This window comes from Nicotiana attenuata, unplaced genomic scaffold (assembly GCF_001879085.1).
Source record: "Nicotiana attenuata strain UT unplaced genomic scaffold, NIATTr2, whole genome shotgun sequence".
Classification (NCBI taxonomy): Eukaryota; Viridiplantae; Streptophyta; class Magnoliopsida; order Solanales; family Solanaceae; genus Nicotiana; species Nicotiana attenuata.
Genome location: NW_017670858.1, coordinates 360,043 through 378,338, shown reverse-complemented (window position 1 = coordinate 378,338; position 18,296 = coordinate 360,043). Strand labels below are relative to the sequence as shown.

The 18,296-nt window shown below is 40.5% G+C and overlaps 1 protein-coding gene across 1 annotated transcript; it reads left to right on the top strand.

Moving 5' to 3' along the window:
- The first annotated feature begins 12,577 nt into the window (after positions 1-12,577).
- Positions 12,578-17,488, top strand: LOC109243957. The gene is made up of 4 exons (XM_019410975.1): positions 12,578-12,694; positions 15,137-15,369; positions 15,430-15,646; positions 17,045-17,488. Exons 1-4 carry the CDS (start codon positions 12,578-12,580, stop codon positions 17,486-17,488), a joined length of 1,011 nt encoding a protein of 336 aa, XP_019266520.1.
- The last annotated feature ends 808 nt before the right edge of the window (positions 17,489-18,296 follow it).

Genomic DNA, 18,296 nt, shown 5'->3' with positions numbered 1-18,296 from the left:
CTGCTAGCTGTAAAGTGATTGTAGTAGGTCTAAGCACCCCCAATCCGAGTTGCTTGAACAAAGAGGATGGCGTCAAATTTATACTAGCCCCTAAATCACACAGGGCTCTACCAACTTCTTGTTTTCCAAGAGACAAAGGAATTGTGAAACTCCCAGGATCCTTCAACTTAGGAGGAAGTTTACTCTGAACTCAGGCACTGCACTCTTCAGTAAGTGCAACTGTTTCGAATTCTGCATGTCTTCGTTTGTTTGCCACAATATCTCTGAGATACCTTGCATACTTAGGCACTTCCTGTAAAATTTCCACCAAAGGCAAATTCACACTCACTTGGCTCAAAATATCTAGGAATTTCTTGTACTTAGCGTCATCTTTTTGCTTCTGCAGTCTTTGTGAAAACGGAGGTGGTGGCCTAGTCTCAATTACTGGCTTGGGCCCTTTATCATCTTTCTCATTCCCCTCAACTGGCTTGGGAACTAATTCTCCTTCAGGATGAGCTGTATTCTTCTTTTTCTTTGGAACTTGTTCTAGTGCTCTTCCATTTCTCAAAGTAACCGCATTGACTTGAGCTTTAGGATTGGGCTCAGTATCACTTGGAAGAGCCCCTGGTGGTCTAGTGTTTTGAGCACTGGCAAGCTGTCCCATTTGACGCTCTAAATTTCTCACTGTTGTGGCGAGGGCTTGCTGTTCAGCCATCATTTTTTTCAACATGTCTTCAAGGTGACTTATAGGACTCGCTTGTTGTTCAACCTGAGGTGGTCTATATTGCTGTTGAGGTGCTTGAGGCCTGTATTGATTCTGAGTGCCCTGGTTTCCACCCCAAGAGAAGTTTGGGTGGTTCCTCCAGCTGGGATTGTAGGTGTCCCCGTACTGATTTGTTTGGCCTTGATTTGAATTACCCACAAAATATATAGACTCTGGATTTGCTGGGCATAGATTGCTCATGTGACCCTCTCCACATACTTCACAAAATATTTGAACCTGTTGTACTGGTTTTACTTGTTGCTTGTTGATACTCAAGTTCATCTGGTTGACTTGATCGGTCAATGTAGCAATCTGCGCTGATAATGCTGAGACGATATCTAACTCAAGAACCCTGCAGACTTTTGCACTGTGTGTCTGCCCATCTCTCCTTGCCAATTCGGATTGCTCTTAGAGAATTTGTTCAATAATGCATATATCTCGTCAAAGCTTTTCTCCAACACTTGACCCCCAGCTGCAGCATCTACCACGATCTTTGTTTCAGAATGTAGTCCTTCTATGAAAGTGTGAGCTAACACTTCATTCGTCTGATTGTGATGAGGACAGTCTCTAAGTAGCCCCTTGAACCTTTCCCAAGCTGAGTATAAAGATTTTCCTGCTTTCTGTTTGAAGGCCACTATTTCACTTCTGATTTTTGCAGTTTTGCCTGAAGGAAAGAACCTTGCCAGAAATTTTCTTGCCAAATCATTCCATGTTGTAATGGAGTTAGCTGGTTCTGCCTTTAGCCATCGCTTAGTCTCACCCAACAGAGAGAATGGAAAAAGTGTGAGCCTCACATAATCTGGAGTGACCCCGTTAGTGATATAAGTATCCCTAATCTCCAAGAAGTTCAGAATATGCTGCTACGGATCCTCATGTGGAAGACCCATCAATTGCCCGTTTGCATGAAGCAGCTGGATCATGCTCTGTTTCAGCTCAAAGTGCCCAGTGATCCTGGGCTTCACTATACTGGAGGTGACATTAGCAATGCTGGGCATTTCCACCTCCTGAACAGCCATGGGTTGCTCTTCTGCCATGTCCACAGGAAATTGAACAAGTGCCTGAATATTATTCGTGTCCCTTGCTTCCCTCAATCTCCTGTGAAATGTTCTCTCAGGTTCAGGATCAAAGCCTTGAAGTCGGTCCTGGCTTCTGACCCTACGCATTCAATCAAAATTCCTGAGATCTGAGCAACAATCAAGTAACGTTAGACTAGACAAAATAAGCAATTAAAGCAAAAACTAGCAAGTAGCTAATATTCAAGTCCCTGGCAACGGCGCCAAAAACTTGTTGCTTCCAAACGCACACGCAAGTATAAGTGGTCGACAAGTAATATAGTGATAAGTTGAGTGTCGAACCCACAGAGACTTGTGTAAACTACTCAAGTAATTACTAAAATTGTTATTCAGTCCAGCTAAAATCAAAGTCCAATAATGTGATTATATTATACTACGATTCTAAGTAATAACTAAATTATCAAGTAACGAATTGATTGTTGTGTATTCAGTAGAGATAAGTATTCCAGGGTTGTGATTGATTCACCATTCGTATTGTGTTCTAATTAACTCTCCCTTTCATATAATTCACTCATGGTTGCTAATTAATCGATAAATGCTCTCATAGCCTTCTCCCGAAGTACTACTCAACTATTCTCAATAGATTAACGCCTATATTCCTACGAAATCAATCTATTAAGAACGCATTAAGATTAAGATATTTAATTAAGCACGGTGACTAGGTATATTCCTATCCTAACCACAAATCCGCTCCCCCTAAGGGTTAAGATCATGCTCTTTTCAATTCTTCTCAAATCTAAACATGGCTTTTCCAAGCATAGCATAGATAGTAAATAGAACCTAACTGTTGGCCAGACAATTAAGCAATTAAACACAGAATTGAAGAAACAACCATATATTGGTGAATTATAATCAAGGTCAAGCTAATATCAAACAACAATATTCATGGCTAAATCACAACCCCAGAACAATAGGTGTTTAGCCACTCATACTAGTGTTCATCACTATAAGGTTCAATTTCATCACAGTTAGCAAAAACCAAGGGAAGAAAAGAAGAACTTGATGATCAAAATCTCTGCCTTGCCTCTTGCCTCTCTATTCCTTCACTAGACTATGAAAACCCTTGATCGATAATCCTTGGGCGAGCTTGACTTTATATAGGTTAAGTGGGGTTTCCTCCAGATTTCCAATTATATCCCTGACAAACACTTTCCGGAACTTGGACTAGCGTGGTCGCGCACCTGGGTGCGCATCTGACCGCGCTAGTTGGACAACGTACTGTTTTGAACGCGCTAAAATTAGCGCGGGCGCGCATCTGGGCGCGCTAGCCCAGCACTTTGTTTACTCACTTCTTTTTCTCGTCTTCAAGTGTACTCATCTCCGAATGGTCTTTCTTGCTCCAAAATAGTTCCAATCACAACTTTAAGGCATCACGTAGGCTCCTCATCCTGCAATGTATACAATTCACAATTAGAGCCTATTTTTCATCAATTAACCATATTATGACATTGGAATTTAACTAAGCGGGAGCATAAACAATCACCAAATTACTTAGATTTAGCCTATTATCAACTCCCCTTCATATTTCGGCCTTTACTACTCGAATTATTCTACCAAACCCCCATTTTTATGCATTCTGGAACCAACAATCTTCAGATTTAGTTCCTCAAGCCTCCGAAGATAGTTCAATTATCAGGAACACAAAACAACACCAAATCGGCTCAAAATGAACCTTAAAGCACTAACTATTGCTCACACAATCAAATTGTAACGACCCGATCGGTCGTTTTGAGCATTTGCACTTCGCTCGGTTGTTGAGGGCATGGGTAGCTTCGTAGGATTAGTATTATGACTTGTCTGAATCGTCGGTTTTGGTTTTCGGGTTATTCGGAACGGATTTAGAAGAATTATTCTCAGCTAGAAGCTTTAAATTTTAAAGGTTTGATCAAGTTTGACTTTTCAGTATTTGACCTTGGATTGGATTTCTGATGGTTCTATTAGCTCCATTGGGTGATTTTGGACTTAGGAGCGCATCTGGATTGTGATTTGGATGTCCGTAGTAGAGTTTGGCTTGAAATGGCGAAAAGTTGGAATTTTGGAAAGTTAGATCGTGAGTGGAATTTTTTATATCAGGGTCGGACTGATTTCGGAAGTTGGAGCAGGTCCGTATGTCAAATGTGACTTGTGTGCGAAATTTGAGATCAATCGGACGTGATTTGATTGGTTTCGGCACCGGTTGTGGAAGTTTGAAGTTTCAAGTTCATTGATGTTTGAAGTGAGGTGTGATTCGTCATTTCGGTATTGTTATGTGTGTTTTGAGGCCTCGAGTAGGTCCGTATTGTGATACGGAACTTGTTGGTATGTTTGTTTGGGGTCCCGAGGGGCTCGAGTATGTTTCAGATTTGATTTCAGATCATTTTTCTTCATGTTGCTGTTGCTGAAGTCCGCTGATTTAGGTGTTTCCGAATCTGCAAAAGAATGCATGCAGATGCGAGTTCGCACATGCGGATAGTTTATCGTAGAAACAAAGGAAGGCCAGGTTGGAATGGATCGTAGAAGCGGGAATAGGGGCGCATCTGCGGCCCCGGAGAAGCGAAAATCTTGGGCGCAGGAGCGAGATTTAGCGCATGGCGTGTTTGCTTGCGCACTTGCGGTTGCATAGAAGCGAATGTTGATTCGCAGGTGCGAGGGGTCAGTTGGCTAGTGGAGTCCGCGAAAGCGGAGCTCGTGTCACAGAAGCGACACCACAGAAGCGGCTAAGGTGCTGTAGAAGTAGAAGTGCTGGGTAGAATGATAAATACAAGGGTTCGCGATTTTGGCTTCATTTTAACATTTCCAAGCTATGATTGAGGCGATTTTTGGAGCAATTTTCACCATATGAATTGGCGTAAGTATTCTCTACCCAGTCTTGGTTATATTCCATGAATCTATCTTCGATTTTAGCTTTTGGTTGATGAATTCTAAAGAGGAAATTGGGGGTTTTGGCCTAAAATTTCATAATATCAATTTTTGAGTTTTGAACACCGATTTGGAGATGGATTTTAGTGAAATTAGTATGGTTGGACTCGTAATTGAATGGATTGTCGGATTTTGTGAGTTTTGTTGAGTTTCGAGGCGTGAGCGCGGGCGTGATTTTTGGCCAGATTTGGGATTTGACATAGAATTCAATCTTTATCATTTGTAATTGCTTCCTTGGGCCTTATCTGATGTATTTGAGTTTCTTTTGGCTGGTTTTGATCCGTACGGAGGTCGCTACGCGCGTGATGACATTTTTGGAGCATCGCTTGGCTTGCTCGGTGTTGGAATTGGCTTGTTCAAGATAAGTAACTCTTCTAAACTTAGTGTTGAGGGCATGAAACCCCAAATTTCATGTTGTGTGATTGGTATTGAGGTGACACATGTGAGCACGTGATTTTTGCCCTATATGAATTACTCCCATAAATTCAAAATAAAATAACTTCTTCCGTTATTTGCAATTTTATGGATTTTTTTGTGGCATTTATTTTGTTAATTGTTTGCATTTGTTTGTGCACCTTTATTATGGCTTAATTCATAAAAAATACAAAAATACTTGGCATGTGCATGTAGGGTTAATTTCGCATTATAGGATTAATTAGTGATTAATATTACAAAATAAAGAAGATCACAAAAAATGGTTCTTTGCACTTCTACTTTTAATTGTTAGAATTTGTCTTAAGTTTGCTTTTAAATTAGAAATTAGTTAGTTTTGGAATTTTAATTAGCATAATTTTAGAGTCAATTTGGGTCCTTTAGTTTAATTTTACATTTAATAAAATCAGAAAATTCAAAAAAATAAATAATTAAATAAAATACAAAAAGAAAAGAAGAAAACAAATAAAAGAATTAAAAGGAAAAATGAGGTCTTAATAAGAAGACCACAATTGGGCCAAAATTGGTTTGGCCCAAACCAGAACTCCTCCAATCTGACCAATCCCAGGCCCAAACCCACACCCTTACCCGGTCCAGATCCGCCCCCCTCCTAAACGACGCCGTTTGGGCATCCATCAATCCTAGCCGTTCATTCGTTATGATCAAACGGCCCAAATTTGTTCACAACAATACATAAAACTGTCCAATTAATCCCAAAACCCTTAGAACATACTACGTCCTCCTCGTACACCCCTCATGTAACGCCACCGCCTCCCACCGAGCACCGCCGGCCGGAAATCGCCTCCGCCGGCGGCGATCACCCAAAGGCCACCAAATTTTCACCAGATCATCGCCTCACCCCCCCTCTTTCCCAATCTCCATTCCTTACGCCTCAAATCTGGCTAGATTTTTTCGAATCTTTGATCAGAAACACCGAACCCTAGAGCGCGGCCCTCAAATCCTCCACCACCAGCCGGCGGCGCCACCATTAATCACTCCCAAATCAACACCCCTTGACCACCAGACCTCCCTCATCCTATATCATCACCCTTTTCCTTCGAATATCACTCAAGCTCTTCAAATTTTGAATCTGAGATTGGAATTGAAAATTGATCCGGAACTCATGCATGCAAGGCTTCTTCTCCAGTTTCCTTAGGTCCAATTTTATCACGTGCTAACGTTGTTTACCTGTTCTTGAACAAAGAACAGGTGATTGACGTTATATCGTAGTTAAATTGGAAGGTCAACCTTGAGTCCGAGTTGGGTTGGTGAGTTCTTTCTTTTATTTCATTTTTTTGGTTTGTTTCATCTTTCTTCTTTTCCTTTCTGTGTATTCGTTTTTGTTCATGTACCTTTCCTTCTGCTTCATCTTTTCTCTTCTACGTTGGTTAATTAAATTGTTATTTGAATAAGGGTTTAGCTAAAATTGTTTGTCACTTTGCTGTTTCGTCTCATGATTGTTCGTAGTTTGCGTTCAAATCCGGATTTCCCTACTTCTTGGTTAATTGGATTAGGTCACTCTGGTTAATAACTTAGCTAATAACTTGATTGATTTTCTGGTGAATAGTTCATTTTAATTTCTTAGTCTAATTAGGTCATCTGGCTAGAATTGTGTTGATTAATTTGGGTTTTTGTTAGGAAAGTCATTTGGTATCGGTTTGTTCTAGTTGTGTGATTTAATGTTAGGTGTGTGCTGGGCACTGTGCAGTACGGCCCACTTCATTTGGGCTGAACTATTGGGTCATATTTGGCCCGGTTAAATAGTTAGAGTATTGAGGGGTAAATTCATTTAGGCAAAAGGGGTTTGGGTGGGTTAGTAATTTCAGGGGCAATCAAGCGTAGTTTAGGCATACAAAATGGGCTGGTTTGTTAAGGATTAGTAATTTCAGAACCAAAATAAGGGTAAGATAGGCAATTCAAGGGTAAGGAATCTAGTAAGAACTTCCTAGAAGCTTCTAGATGTGGGTTTTAAGGTAAATTTCAGAATATAAGTGAGTTAACTTGAGAAACAAGTCAATAAATAGAGGACTAATCTGAAAATAAAAGAGGGACTAAAAAGAAAACTGAAGATCTGAGGGCTGCCCCACTTTGCCTATAAAAAGGCATGCCAATGCCTTAAGGAACAAGTTTGGAGCCTCAAAAAATTCCCCCCAAAATTCTCTTCAAGCTTCACAGATCTGAAATTCAAATTTCAGATCAGAAATTCCTTTAGATCTTAGCTTCTTTAAAAGAAAAAACCAAAAAAAGGGCAAACATAGCAAAAAACAAAAAAAAATACTGTTACATTGATCATTTAGGATCAGAAACAGTTCGAGTTTCTCTGTTTCTCTGTTCTGTGTTCGATTGTTAGAGCATCTGGAGTCGTTTGGAGTTTATTAGGGTTGTTGATGGGTGATTCTGATTGTTGAATGTGATCTGTGACTTCCTAAGGTTGATTTCAAGTAGATTTAAGGTGTTTGATTGATTTTACATCTGCCTGGGCACTTTGATATTGGTTTGGATTTAAATCTGGTCCTATTTGATGTTGTTGAACTCCGATCTGCTGCACTGTTGCTGATCTCTCTCTTCTCTCTTGTAATCGTACATTTCCAGGTACACATCTCACAATTGCTTCGATGTAGCTATCAAAAATGGAAATGAAATAAAGCATGGCTCACGTTTCCTGTTTCGTGATTCGCACTCGTTTGAATGCTGTATATCAATAATTAGACATTGCTAGTTAATGTATGCTTGTTTGATACAGTTTAGGCTAGACTTGTAATAATATGGACTTTGAAGTCTGAACTGTACTAGACTGTAATTTTTGAATTTGTATTCATTTGTTCTGGAGCAGTATCCTAATGTAGTGTAGTGGGATCTCCATGTTAGTTGAAAATCAGTACATTAGCAGGTTTATCATTAAATTGAAGTTCAGTTTAGTTTAGTAGAGTTAATATTGTAGCTTGGACGGACACAACTGGTTAAAATTAGATTGAAAAGGGACGATAACTCATCTTAATTCAACAGCCTAATGTCTCATTCGAAAATCAATAATCACACCTTTGTATAATTTGGTTTAGTTGGATGTCAATAGGTCCTCTAGTTTAACTGTTCAAAATCACGATTCAATGCACAAATGTCATACTGACTGTCTCATACTCCTTCAATTATTAGCATTTTGGTTTAATTCATGTGGAACGACTTTTAGATTTGTGTTGCTTTAAGTGTATTACTGAAATTGGAATCCCATTGGGGAATTAGGCGTCAAGTTGGCCTTGAGATCTGAGGTCTCCAAACGTGCTTGGGCTATGAACTTTGGCCCAAGTTGTGACTGAAATCTGATCGTAGTCCTAGGGGTTCGAAATAAGGACCTCTGTGAAGTTTGGCTCGTGCATGCCTCCTGAATGTTGGTCTCCGTTTGGGCCTGGGCCATAGTCAGCAACTGGCCAATTTTGTAGTACAGACCTGGGTGTAATTTCCCCTCGTTGGGCTTATCTTGGAGCCCAATGGCTGGACTGTGGTGCAGAATTACCATTTGGTCCAATAATGAATTAAGTAGGACTTTTTCCTCCATTATTAGAGACAAATAAAAATAGAGAACCATAGTTGTTTTTAGGTTTGCCTTTTAAATAATAAATGAGATGAGCCTCGCCAAACAAAAATACATAAATTGCGGGGCCCTCAATAAATGTTTGTGTTAAAATACTTAGATTTCGGGACGGGCCGTTTAGCGAATTTCACGGCTTTCCCCAAAGATAATAACGCGATAGTCTCTTTAGGCACGCACTTTAAACAATTTTACCTTCCTAAATACAGGTGCACATTTATGTGACCCAAATCCAAATCTCAACGAAGTCGAAATGTGTCAAAAACCGCGGGTGCATTTATGTGACGTGGTTCGAGACGCGTTTTCACGATGTTGCAATTCTCTAAAAAATAATAATAATAAAGCGGTTCAAGGTTAAAAAGCACATAGGTCAAAACATGTATTAAAATCAAATAAATAAGCCAAATATGACAGTTGAGCGACCGTGCTAGAACCACGGAATCCGGGAATGCCTAACACCTTCTCCCGGGTTAACAGAATTCCTTACTTGGATTTCTGGATCGCAGACTGTTAAACAGAGTCATATTTTCCTCGATTCGGGATTCAACCGGTGACTTGGGACACCATGAATCTCCCAAGTGGCGACTCTGAATCTTAATAAATAACGAACCCCGTTTCGATTGTCCTTTAAGTGGAAAAACTCCTTTACGCCCTTGCGGGTGTAGTGAAAAAGGAGGTGTGACAACACACATGCTAGCTAACGGGCGTGTGGGCGTGCACCCTGTCAATTGTTATTCTGTTGTTTCTATGGCATTGTATAGTGGCCCTATTTTTGTTGATATCTGTGTTTTCTCCATGTGATAAAGTAACTGAGCTGTCAATCATGCTAGATATCATATTTAGGCTTTATGCTATTATTGTTAGGACCCATAGTGGTTGTTGCTTGCTGTCATCTCACTGATTTTATTGATATTTCATACTCAGTCTTATTCATGCATTCATATCATAGCTCAGTCTCAGTTGTTATTTATTGATACATCATATCATTGTTCCGGGTTAGCTTCCATGACATTGTGAGCTCGTGGGTGAGACTGGAGAGATTGACGACTGTGTGAGGCCGAGAGCCTGATTATGAGTGATAGTTATGGGATCGGGATGCACGCCGCAACAGTTATATTGATGATTATGATAGCGTTTGGGCTGTAGGAGCCCCTCCGGAGCTTGTACACACCCCTAGTGAGCACGGATGATATTATTGAGGGATGGATTTCCCTGGACATGGATTTGTCTAAAGTACTTAATACCTGGAGATGGATTTCTCCACAGGGTTGGATTTCCCTTTTTCCTCGGTACTGGGTGACTTATAGTCAGTGTTGTATATGTTCTGGGATGGATTTTTCTGGGCCGTTTGGGCCATATACAGTACCGAGTGGTTGAGCATGATGAGTGGAAAGTGTGAGACAGCGAGATTGAGTACTCTGAGAGTGTGAGTACATGATTCATCTCTGAGATACATGGCATTGGCATGCATATATGACATACAGGCATAGAGACGCATTTTCCTCATGTTGTACGGTATCACGTCATTCATGACTTTTTACACACATTGATATGTGGTCATAGAGAGGTATCTCACACTTGCTATCTGGAAAGAAAATGAAACATCTTATTTATTGTGAAAAGGATTTTTGGAAAAATTACAGTTTTCAACTATCTCATATTTTAGGACGATTTCGGTAAAGAATTTGGGTTTTCACTGATATTCTTGATAAGCGGAACTATTGTTGGAAAACTGTGAAAAAGCTGAGAATTTTATCTCTGAGTTACTTCCTTATTTATATGCTCTACGTTATGAACTGCTGTTGGTTATTGGTGTTGGACCCGACCTATGTTCCAGCTCGTCACTACTTTCAACCTAATGTTAGGTTTGTTACTTATTGAGTACATGGGATCGGCTTTGCTCTTACTACACTTCCTGCACGTTGCGTGCAGATTTCGGATGTCGATGTTGCTGTGTTTGACAGGAGCTGGATTGGAAGATGTACCTGCGTCTCTGTTGTAGCTGCCTCTTGTTCATGGTAGCCTTAGATTTTAAAACTCTGTTTATGCACTTTTCAAACAGAAGGTGTATTTAGTTCATATCAGCTTTGTAAACTCTATTCTTAATAGCTCATGATTCGTACTACCAATCCTTGAGAAATGTATAAAATTCGGAGAATTCCTTCGTTTAATTGTCTTATTAATATTATTGAAATTGGATTGTTATTAGTTGGCTTACCTAGCGAGTTGGGTTAGGTGACATCACGACTAGTGGATTTTTGGGTCGTGACACAATTGAAGAACACACACAAACTCAGTATGAACAGATGTGGATCCCATCCACTCTGTCGTAGACAAACTAATACTGTCTAATTCATCAAAATCGTAAAAAAAAATAGAAGAAGTAGGGAATGAACATGAGCCAATTTCAGTTGTTTCAACAAGAAAAAAGTGTAGTTTTATAGATGCGTACCTAAATCTGAAAGCAAAAACTGGATTGATCCAAATAGAGGTTGGATAAGCACAAATGGAGCTTAGCTAACAGCCTCAGCGATACAACAGCAGAAGTCCACGGCGAAATCAACCTTCAGTGTCTTTGAAATCCAGAAAAGGGCTCCCAAAATCTCATTCTCAGATCTTTTTTTTAGTTTTGAATTCGGAATTTCTCTTCTAATCATTGAAGGTGTGTGAATGAGTCTATGCATAAGTGTGAATATCCATGAGTCTATGAGGTGAGTGAATGAGATGAGAGAAGAAAGAGAGGTCTGGCGGCTAGGGTTTTTTAGGGGGGGAGGGGGGTCTGTCCGATTCTATCTTAGATAAATGGAATTAGGGTCTGTTTTAATTAGAGAAGAGGAAGAAGGCAAGAAAAAGACGTCGTTTTGAGGTTCTACGAAATCTCTTAGCTGGTCCTTGAAGCCAGATGGGCGGATCAGGTATTCAAGTTGGGTTGGGCGTGGGTGTGTGTTGAAATTGGGCAAAGGAAAATTGGCCCAGGTGCTTAATTGAGACAAAATGCAGCCCTCTTTGTTTAATTGAAATTCAAACTGCAGCCACTTTACTCAATATTCCAAATTAATCCATTTTTTGTAAAATTGACCTATCTACCATTTTCTAACAACTAATTTGTTCAAACTTAACAAATGCATGTAAAATTACTAAAATATTTTGTTTGATTTTCATGTATTAGTTCTAACAATTAAAGAGTAATTAATTCCTAAATATTCAAATTAAATCTAAAATGGCATGAATTTAAAATTTGACAAATTTTTATGGGTTTTCTATGATTTTAAAATATTAAATATGCACAAAATGCGACTAAATGCAAACAAACAATTTAAAGAGGAATTCCTAAAACTCTATAAAATCAAAGCAATTAGAAAAATCTATTTTTATGGATTTTGTAGGAGTATTTTCATCGGGCAAAAATTACGTGATCACAGGGAGCACCCCCGATATTGAAGGGGCCAGATTCCAAGAAGTTTATCCAGAAGCCTTTTTACTCCGAGCGCGGCACCAAAACCAATCCCTAAGAGGTTTCGTATGCCTGACATTCCAAAATATAGTGAAACCACAGAACCGAATGAGCATGTGACCTCCTATACATGCGCAATCAAAGGAAATGACTTGGAAGATGATAAAATCGAGTCGGTGTTACAAAAGAAGTTCGGGGAAACTTTTTCTAAAGGAGCAATGATATGGTATCACAACTTACCCCCAAATTCCATTGACTCGTTTGTTATGCTTGCAGATGCTTTCATGAAGGCCCATGCCGGGGCCATCAAGGTCGAGACCAGAAAGACGGACCTTTTCAAGGTTAAACAAATAGACAACAAGATGCTCAGGAAATTCGTATCGAGGTTCCAGATGGACCTGCCTCCGGTCGCGGATGATTGGGCCATTCAAGCGTTTACCCAAGGACTTAACCCCCGAAGCTCCTTAGCTTCACAGCAGCTAAAACAAAACTTGGTTGAATACCCAACGGTAACTTGGACTGACGTCCACAACAGGTACTAGTCGAAGATTAGAGTCGAGGACAATCAACTCGGAGCCCCTTCTAGGTTTTTTTACCCCACCAGGGCCGATGATATGTCTAAGAGAGCCGTCGATTATGAGCCAAGACCGGTCCAGGATCGATACCAATCATACAGCGCGGACCGAAGGGGAAATGGATTCGGGCGTCTTTCCACAAGGAACGAAAAGAGAGGCGATCGATGGCCTAGTAGCCAAGGTCTGATGAGCAAAAATGGTTTCGACAGTGTCACGCCCCAAACCTGGGGAGGCGTGGCTGGCACCCGATGCCGTGCTGGCCCGAGCGAACCACTCTGTAACTCATGATTGTTCGACCAAAACTAGAACATACATAGATCGAGTTAGCTGAACTCTTTCCTTTTGTAACTATCATGGGCCCACATGGCCACGACTCATAATGTATAACTATAAGTTGGCAACACGGTATCACTAAACTATCGTTTTAAAAATACGAATACATATGGGCCGTCAAGGCCTCTGACATACTGTACAAACTGAACCTCTATCTACAAAGCCTCTAAGATTATTTAACATCAAATGGGACAGAGTACCAAACCCATAAGTCTGTAGCAAAACTCTGACACGATGACTCAGAGACTCGGCTGCACTCCGAATGAGGTGGAGTCTTACCGATCCTTCACTGAATGCCAATCTCGTCTACTATGAGGGCTCGTCAAAATGATTATCTATACCTACAGGCATGAATGCAGTGTCCCCAACAAAAGGATGTCAGTACGAATAATGTACTGAGTATGTAAGGCAGAACTGAAACATAACAATAAGTCAACATGAATTAAAGACATATAAGAATCAACCTGAATCTCTGAAGCGCCACCGTATATTCATACTTATTATACTTACATATATAATGCTTCTCTTTAAGACTATTTCTATTATCCACATCGTATAATGCATGATTGCCTAACTGATCAGTGGTAACTGCCCAACCGGCCGTAGCACAGTGGTAAATGCATGACTGCCCGATCGGCCGTAGCTCGGTGGTAACTATGTAACTGTCCAACCGACCGTAGCTCCGTGGTAAATGCATGACTGCCCGACGGCCGTAGCTCGGTGGTAAATAAATATGCATGACTGCCCAACCGGTGATAAATAATGATACATAACTGCCTAATTGGTTGTAACTGTCCGACCGGCCATAGCACGGTGGTAAATAAATAAAGATGCATGTACATGTATCACTATATTATAAACATTAACATTTCTATCATATACCTCAATAGGGACTAGATACATACTTAGACATGCTAAAATATCACTTTACGGGAATGAATAACGTAGACATCCTTAACTGCTAAGAGTAGAACCACTTATAGAATATCGTTACATTTACATATCGTCGCTTGGGTCATGCCAAAAGAAAGAAGGGATAGCCTTAACGTACCTGAGTTGATTCTCTTGACAATCCCTCTAACGCACGTTAATTGCGACAAAATACGGAATAAGTCGTATGAAAAGCTTGAAGCAATCACGTTGCTATGCAAAGAAAATCTTGGCCGAAACCTTTCCTTAAGAACTTAGCAACAATGTTGCTATCTAGAAAATGAATTAACTTTGCTATGAAATCTCGGTTTGAATTTTGGTTGAAGACATCAGGTTGTAGCGTTTTTGTAGGAATGTGTAGGAAATTGGTAAGAATTCACGTTGCTAATGTGTAAAACTTCACATCTGATTGTAGTGTGTGTAAGGAATTGAAGGAATTTGATTGTAGTGTCTTGTATTCAAAATATCAAAATGAAGTAATACGTAGTTACTTAGGTTATAAGACTTGTCCTAGTCTTGCCACCTAGACTAATGACTTAAGAGTCATTCATAGGATTAGAGGGGTGCTGCCACGTGGGGGTGGAGGGAAAATTTTAATCTGTATCCAACTTATTAGTTAATTAGGTAATGTTTCGTTACCCGGTAATTAACCAATTACCCGCATAATTAAGAATTGTCTCAAATTACTTAAAATTCCACTTATTTTTAATACACTTTATACACCGTACTATTACGGTCATGTCGTACCCTGTAAAATAAATTCATACACTATTATTTCATTAAAACATCCATGTAAAAATACATATATTTTCTCAACTTCTAATTTTTCTAATCTCATATAAAGAGTACAAATTTTCGTATGCTTAATTCTTAAAATGGTAAAAAACGATAACCTTCTTTTCTTGTAAAAATAATAATTCATATCTTTACAATAAAGAAAATCTCATAAACTTTTTCTCATATTATGTGTATAATTTAAAACATATTCAAAAGTAGTAATATTAATAGCTCTATAAATCATATTTTTCAAACCAATTTTTTCTTTACAAAAATGTTCCACTCAAAATACCATATCAAATATATATAACGGTATAAAGGTTATTAAACTTACAGGGTATAACAGACAGGCCTTTCGAGGGTAGAGAAGCACCAAGATTGTCAGGATACAACTTCAATGTTGATGCGGCCAGCATCGTATCAGCCATCGGGCGCATCAAGGAAACCAAATGGCCCCGACCGTTGCAGTCTGACCCTGCCCAAATATATCCTAACTTGATGTGTATGTATCATGGCACTCATGGCCACAGGACCAAGGATTGCCGACAATTGAGAGAAGAAGTTGCCCGGTTATCTAATAACGGGCACCTCCGAGAATTTCTGAGCGATTGAGCCAAAAATCACTTTAGGAACAAGGATGCCAACAAACAGGCCAAACTTGAGGAGCCTCAACACGTCATCAACATGATCATTGGAGGGGTCGATGTCCCTCAAGGATCGATAATAAAGCGCACTAAAATATCTATCACAAGGGAAAAACGTACTCGAGATTATGTCTCGGAGGGAACCATCTTGTTCAACGATGAGGATGCCGAGGGAATCGTGCAACCACTCAATAATGTACTGGTAATATCCGTATTTATTAATAAATCTCGAGTTAAACGTGTATTATTATATCCAGGTAGCTCGACCAACATCATCATATCGAGGGTCGTAGAGCAGTTGGGGTTACAATACCAAATAGTGCCCGAGGTCCGAAGGGAAAGACAGATGGTAGAAAGAAATCCTTCCAACCGCGGAATTGAACACAAGACTGACTTCGGCCAGGTTCTTTTATCAATCTCCTGGTGTTGAACGAATTTAAAATGGCATGCAAAAGCACTAAAGGGGAGATAACCCTTCCAGTGAACACCACTGAGACGATCTAAGAGACAAAGTTCTACGTGATCGAAGGGGATATGAAGTAAAATGCCCTATTCAGAAGGCCATGGGTTTATAACTTGAGGGCGGTACCTTCAACCTTACACCAGGCACTGAAGTTCCCTATGCCGAGAGGAGTCAAGACGGTTTATGAAGAGCAGCCAGCCGCAAAGTAAATGTTCACAGTTGACGAGGTAATCCCTATGCCCGCGGTTTTGACATCAAGGAACACGGAGCCGACCAGAAAGGAAGAAATTAAATAGCAATCACCGATGCCAGCCCCGACCGAACCGGATGAGTGAGGAGCAAACGAGGAGGATGATTGCGGAGTTCTAAGATCGTTCATAGCTCCTGATGATTCCGACGCCACCAAATCGACGGTCGAGAAGTTGGAGTAAGTCTTATTGATCGAACACCTACCAGATTAAAAGGTATTCCTGGGCAAAGGGTTAACTCCCAAGCTCAGAAAAAAACTCATTGAATTTCTTAAACCTAACATAGACTGTTTCGCTTGGTCCCATCTTGACATTACAGGGATACCCTTGGAAGTAACCACTCATAAGCTGAGTTTGGACCCGAAGGTCCACCCGGTTAAACAGAAGAGGAGATCACAGTCTGAGGTCAAGCATGCATTCATCAAGGACGAGGTATCTAAACTCCTTAAAATGGGGTCCATTCGGGAAGTTAAATACCTGGATTGGTTAGCTAACGTAGTGGTAATGCCTAAAAAAGGAAAGAAGCTAAGAATGTGTGTATATTACAAAGACCTGAACAAGGCACGCCCTAAGGATTCTTTTCCTTTGCCTAACATCGATCAGATGATCGACGTTACGGCCAGGCACGAGATACTCAGCTTTCTTGATTCCTATTCCGGGTACAACCAAAGTCGGATGGATTCGGACGATCAAGAAAAGACTTTTTTATCACTAAATTAGGCACCTATTGTTATAATGTATGCCATTTGGATTAAAGAACGTCGGTGCCACCTATCAATGCCTAGTAAACCGGATGTTCGAAGAACAGATAGGAAAATCAACGAAAGTTTACATTGATGACATGTTAGTCAATTCCTTGTGAGCAGAGGACTATTTGAATCATTTGCAGGAAACCTTCGACATATTGAAGAAATACAATATTAAGATGAACCCAGAGAAGTGCGCTTTCGGGGTAGGATTGGGAAAATTCCTCGGGTTCATGGTATCCAAAAGAGGGATCGAGATCAATCCCGACAAAATCAAAACCATAGAGGACATCACCGTGGTGGAAAATGTCAAGGCCGTTCAGAATCTGACCGGGCGTATAGCCGCCCTGGGCCGGTTCATATCGAGGTCCTCGGATAAAAGCCATTGGTTCTTCTCACTGTTAAAGAAGAAGAATAACTTTTCCTGGACCCCTAAATTCCAGAAAGTTTTGGAAGAACTCAAATGGTATCTATCGAGTCCGCCCATGCTCCACACTCCGAAGGCGGACGAACAACTATACCTTTACTTGGTAGTTTCTGAGGTGGCGGTAAGTGGAGTCTTTGTTCGGGAGGAAGAAGCTACGTAGTTTCCTATTTACTATGTTAGTAGAATTCTAGGCGAGGCTGAAATAAGGTTTCCTCACCTGAAAATATTGGCGCTCGCTTTGCTAAGCGCCTCCAGAAAGCTAAAGCCATACTTTCAATGCCATCCCATATGTGTCGTAACTTCTTACCCACTGAGAAACATCATACACAAACCCGAGTTCTCGGGCCGGTTGGCCAAATGGGCCATTGAAATTAGCGGGTATGATATCGAGTATCGACCCCGAACCGCCATAAAATCTCAGATTTTGGTAGCCTTCGTGGCCGACTTCACCCTAGCCTTAATACCCGAAGTTGAGAGGGAATTTTTGTTATCCTGTGGGACCACTTCGGGAGTTTGGAATCTTTCTACGGATGGGGCCTCGAACGCGAAGGGGTCCGGGCTCGGCATCATATTAAAACTGCCGACGAAAAATGTAATTAGGCAATCTATTAGAACACTGAAATTGACTAACGATGAGGCTAAATATAAGGCCATGATAACAGGTCTAGAATTGTCTAAAAGCCTTAGGGCCGAAGTGATCGAATCCAAACGCAACCCCCTCCTCAGGGTAAACCAATCAATGGAAAGTTCAAAGTAAAAGAAGAATGGATGCAAAGGTACTTGGACAGATTATAGGTAAAGTCGCATCAGTTCAGGGAATGGACCTTGCAGCACGTAGAGGTAATCAGAACAGTGAGGCCGATGCTCTGGCTAACTTGGGGTCATCGGTCAATGGTGATGAATTCAGTTCTGGAACGATAGTACAGCTCATGAAATTCGTGATAGAAGAGGGCCACGCCAAAAACTCA

Bases quoted from the DNA above. Each gene is read 5' to 3' on its own strand.
- LOC109243957 (XM_019410975.1), top strand. From the start codon at position 12,578: ATGGACCTGCCTCCGGTCGCGGATGATTGGGCCATTCAAGCGTTTACC. The intron at 15,370-15,429 runs GTTATCTAATAA...AAATCACTTTAG, and splicing joins TTGAGAGAAGAAGTTGCCCG to GAACAAGGATGCCAACAAAC. The intron at 15,647-17,044 runs GTAATATCCGTA...AATCATTTGCAG, and splicing joins AACCACTCAATAATGTACTG to GAAACCTTCGACATATTGAA.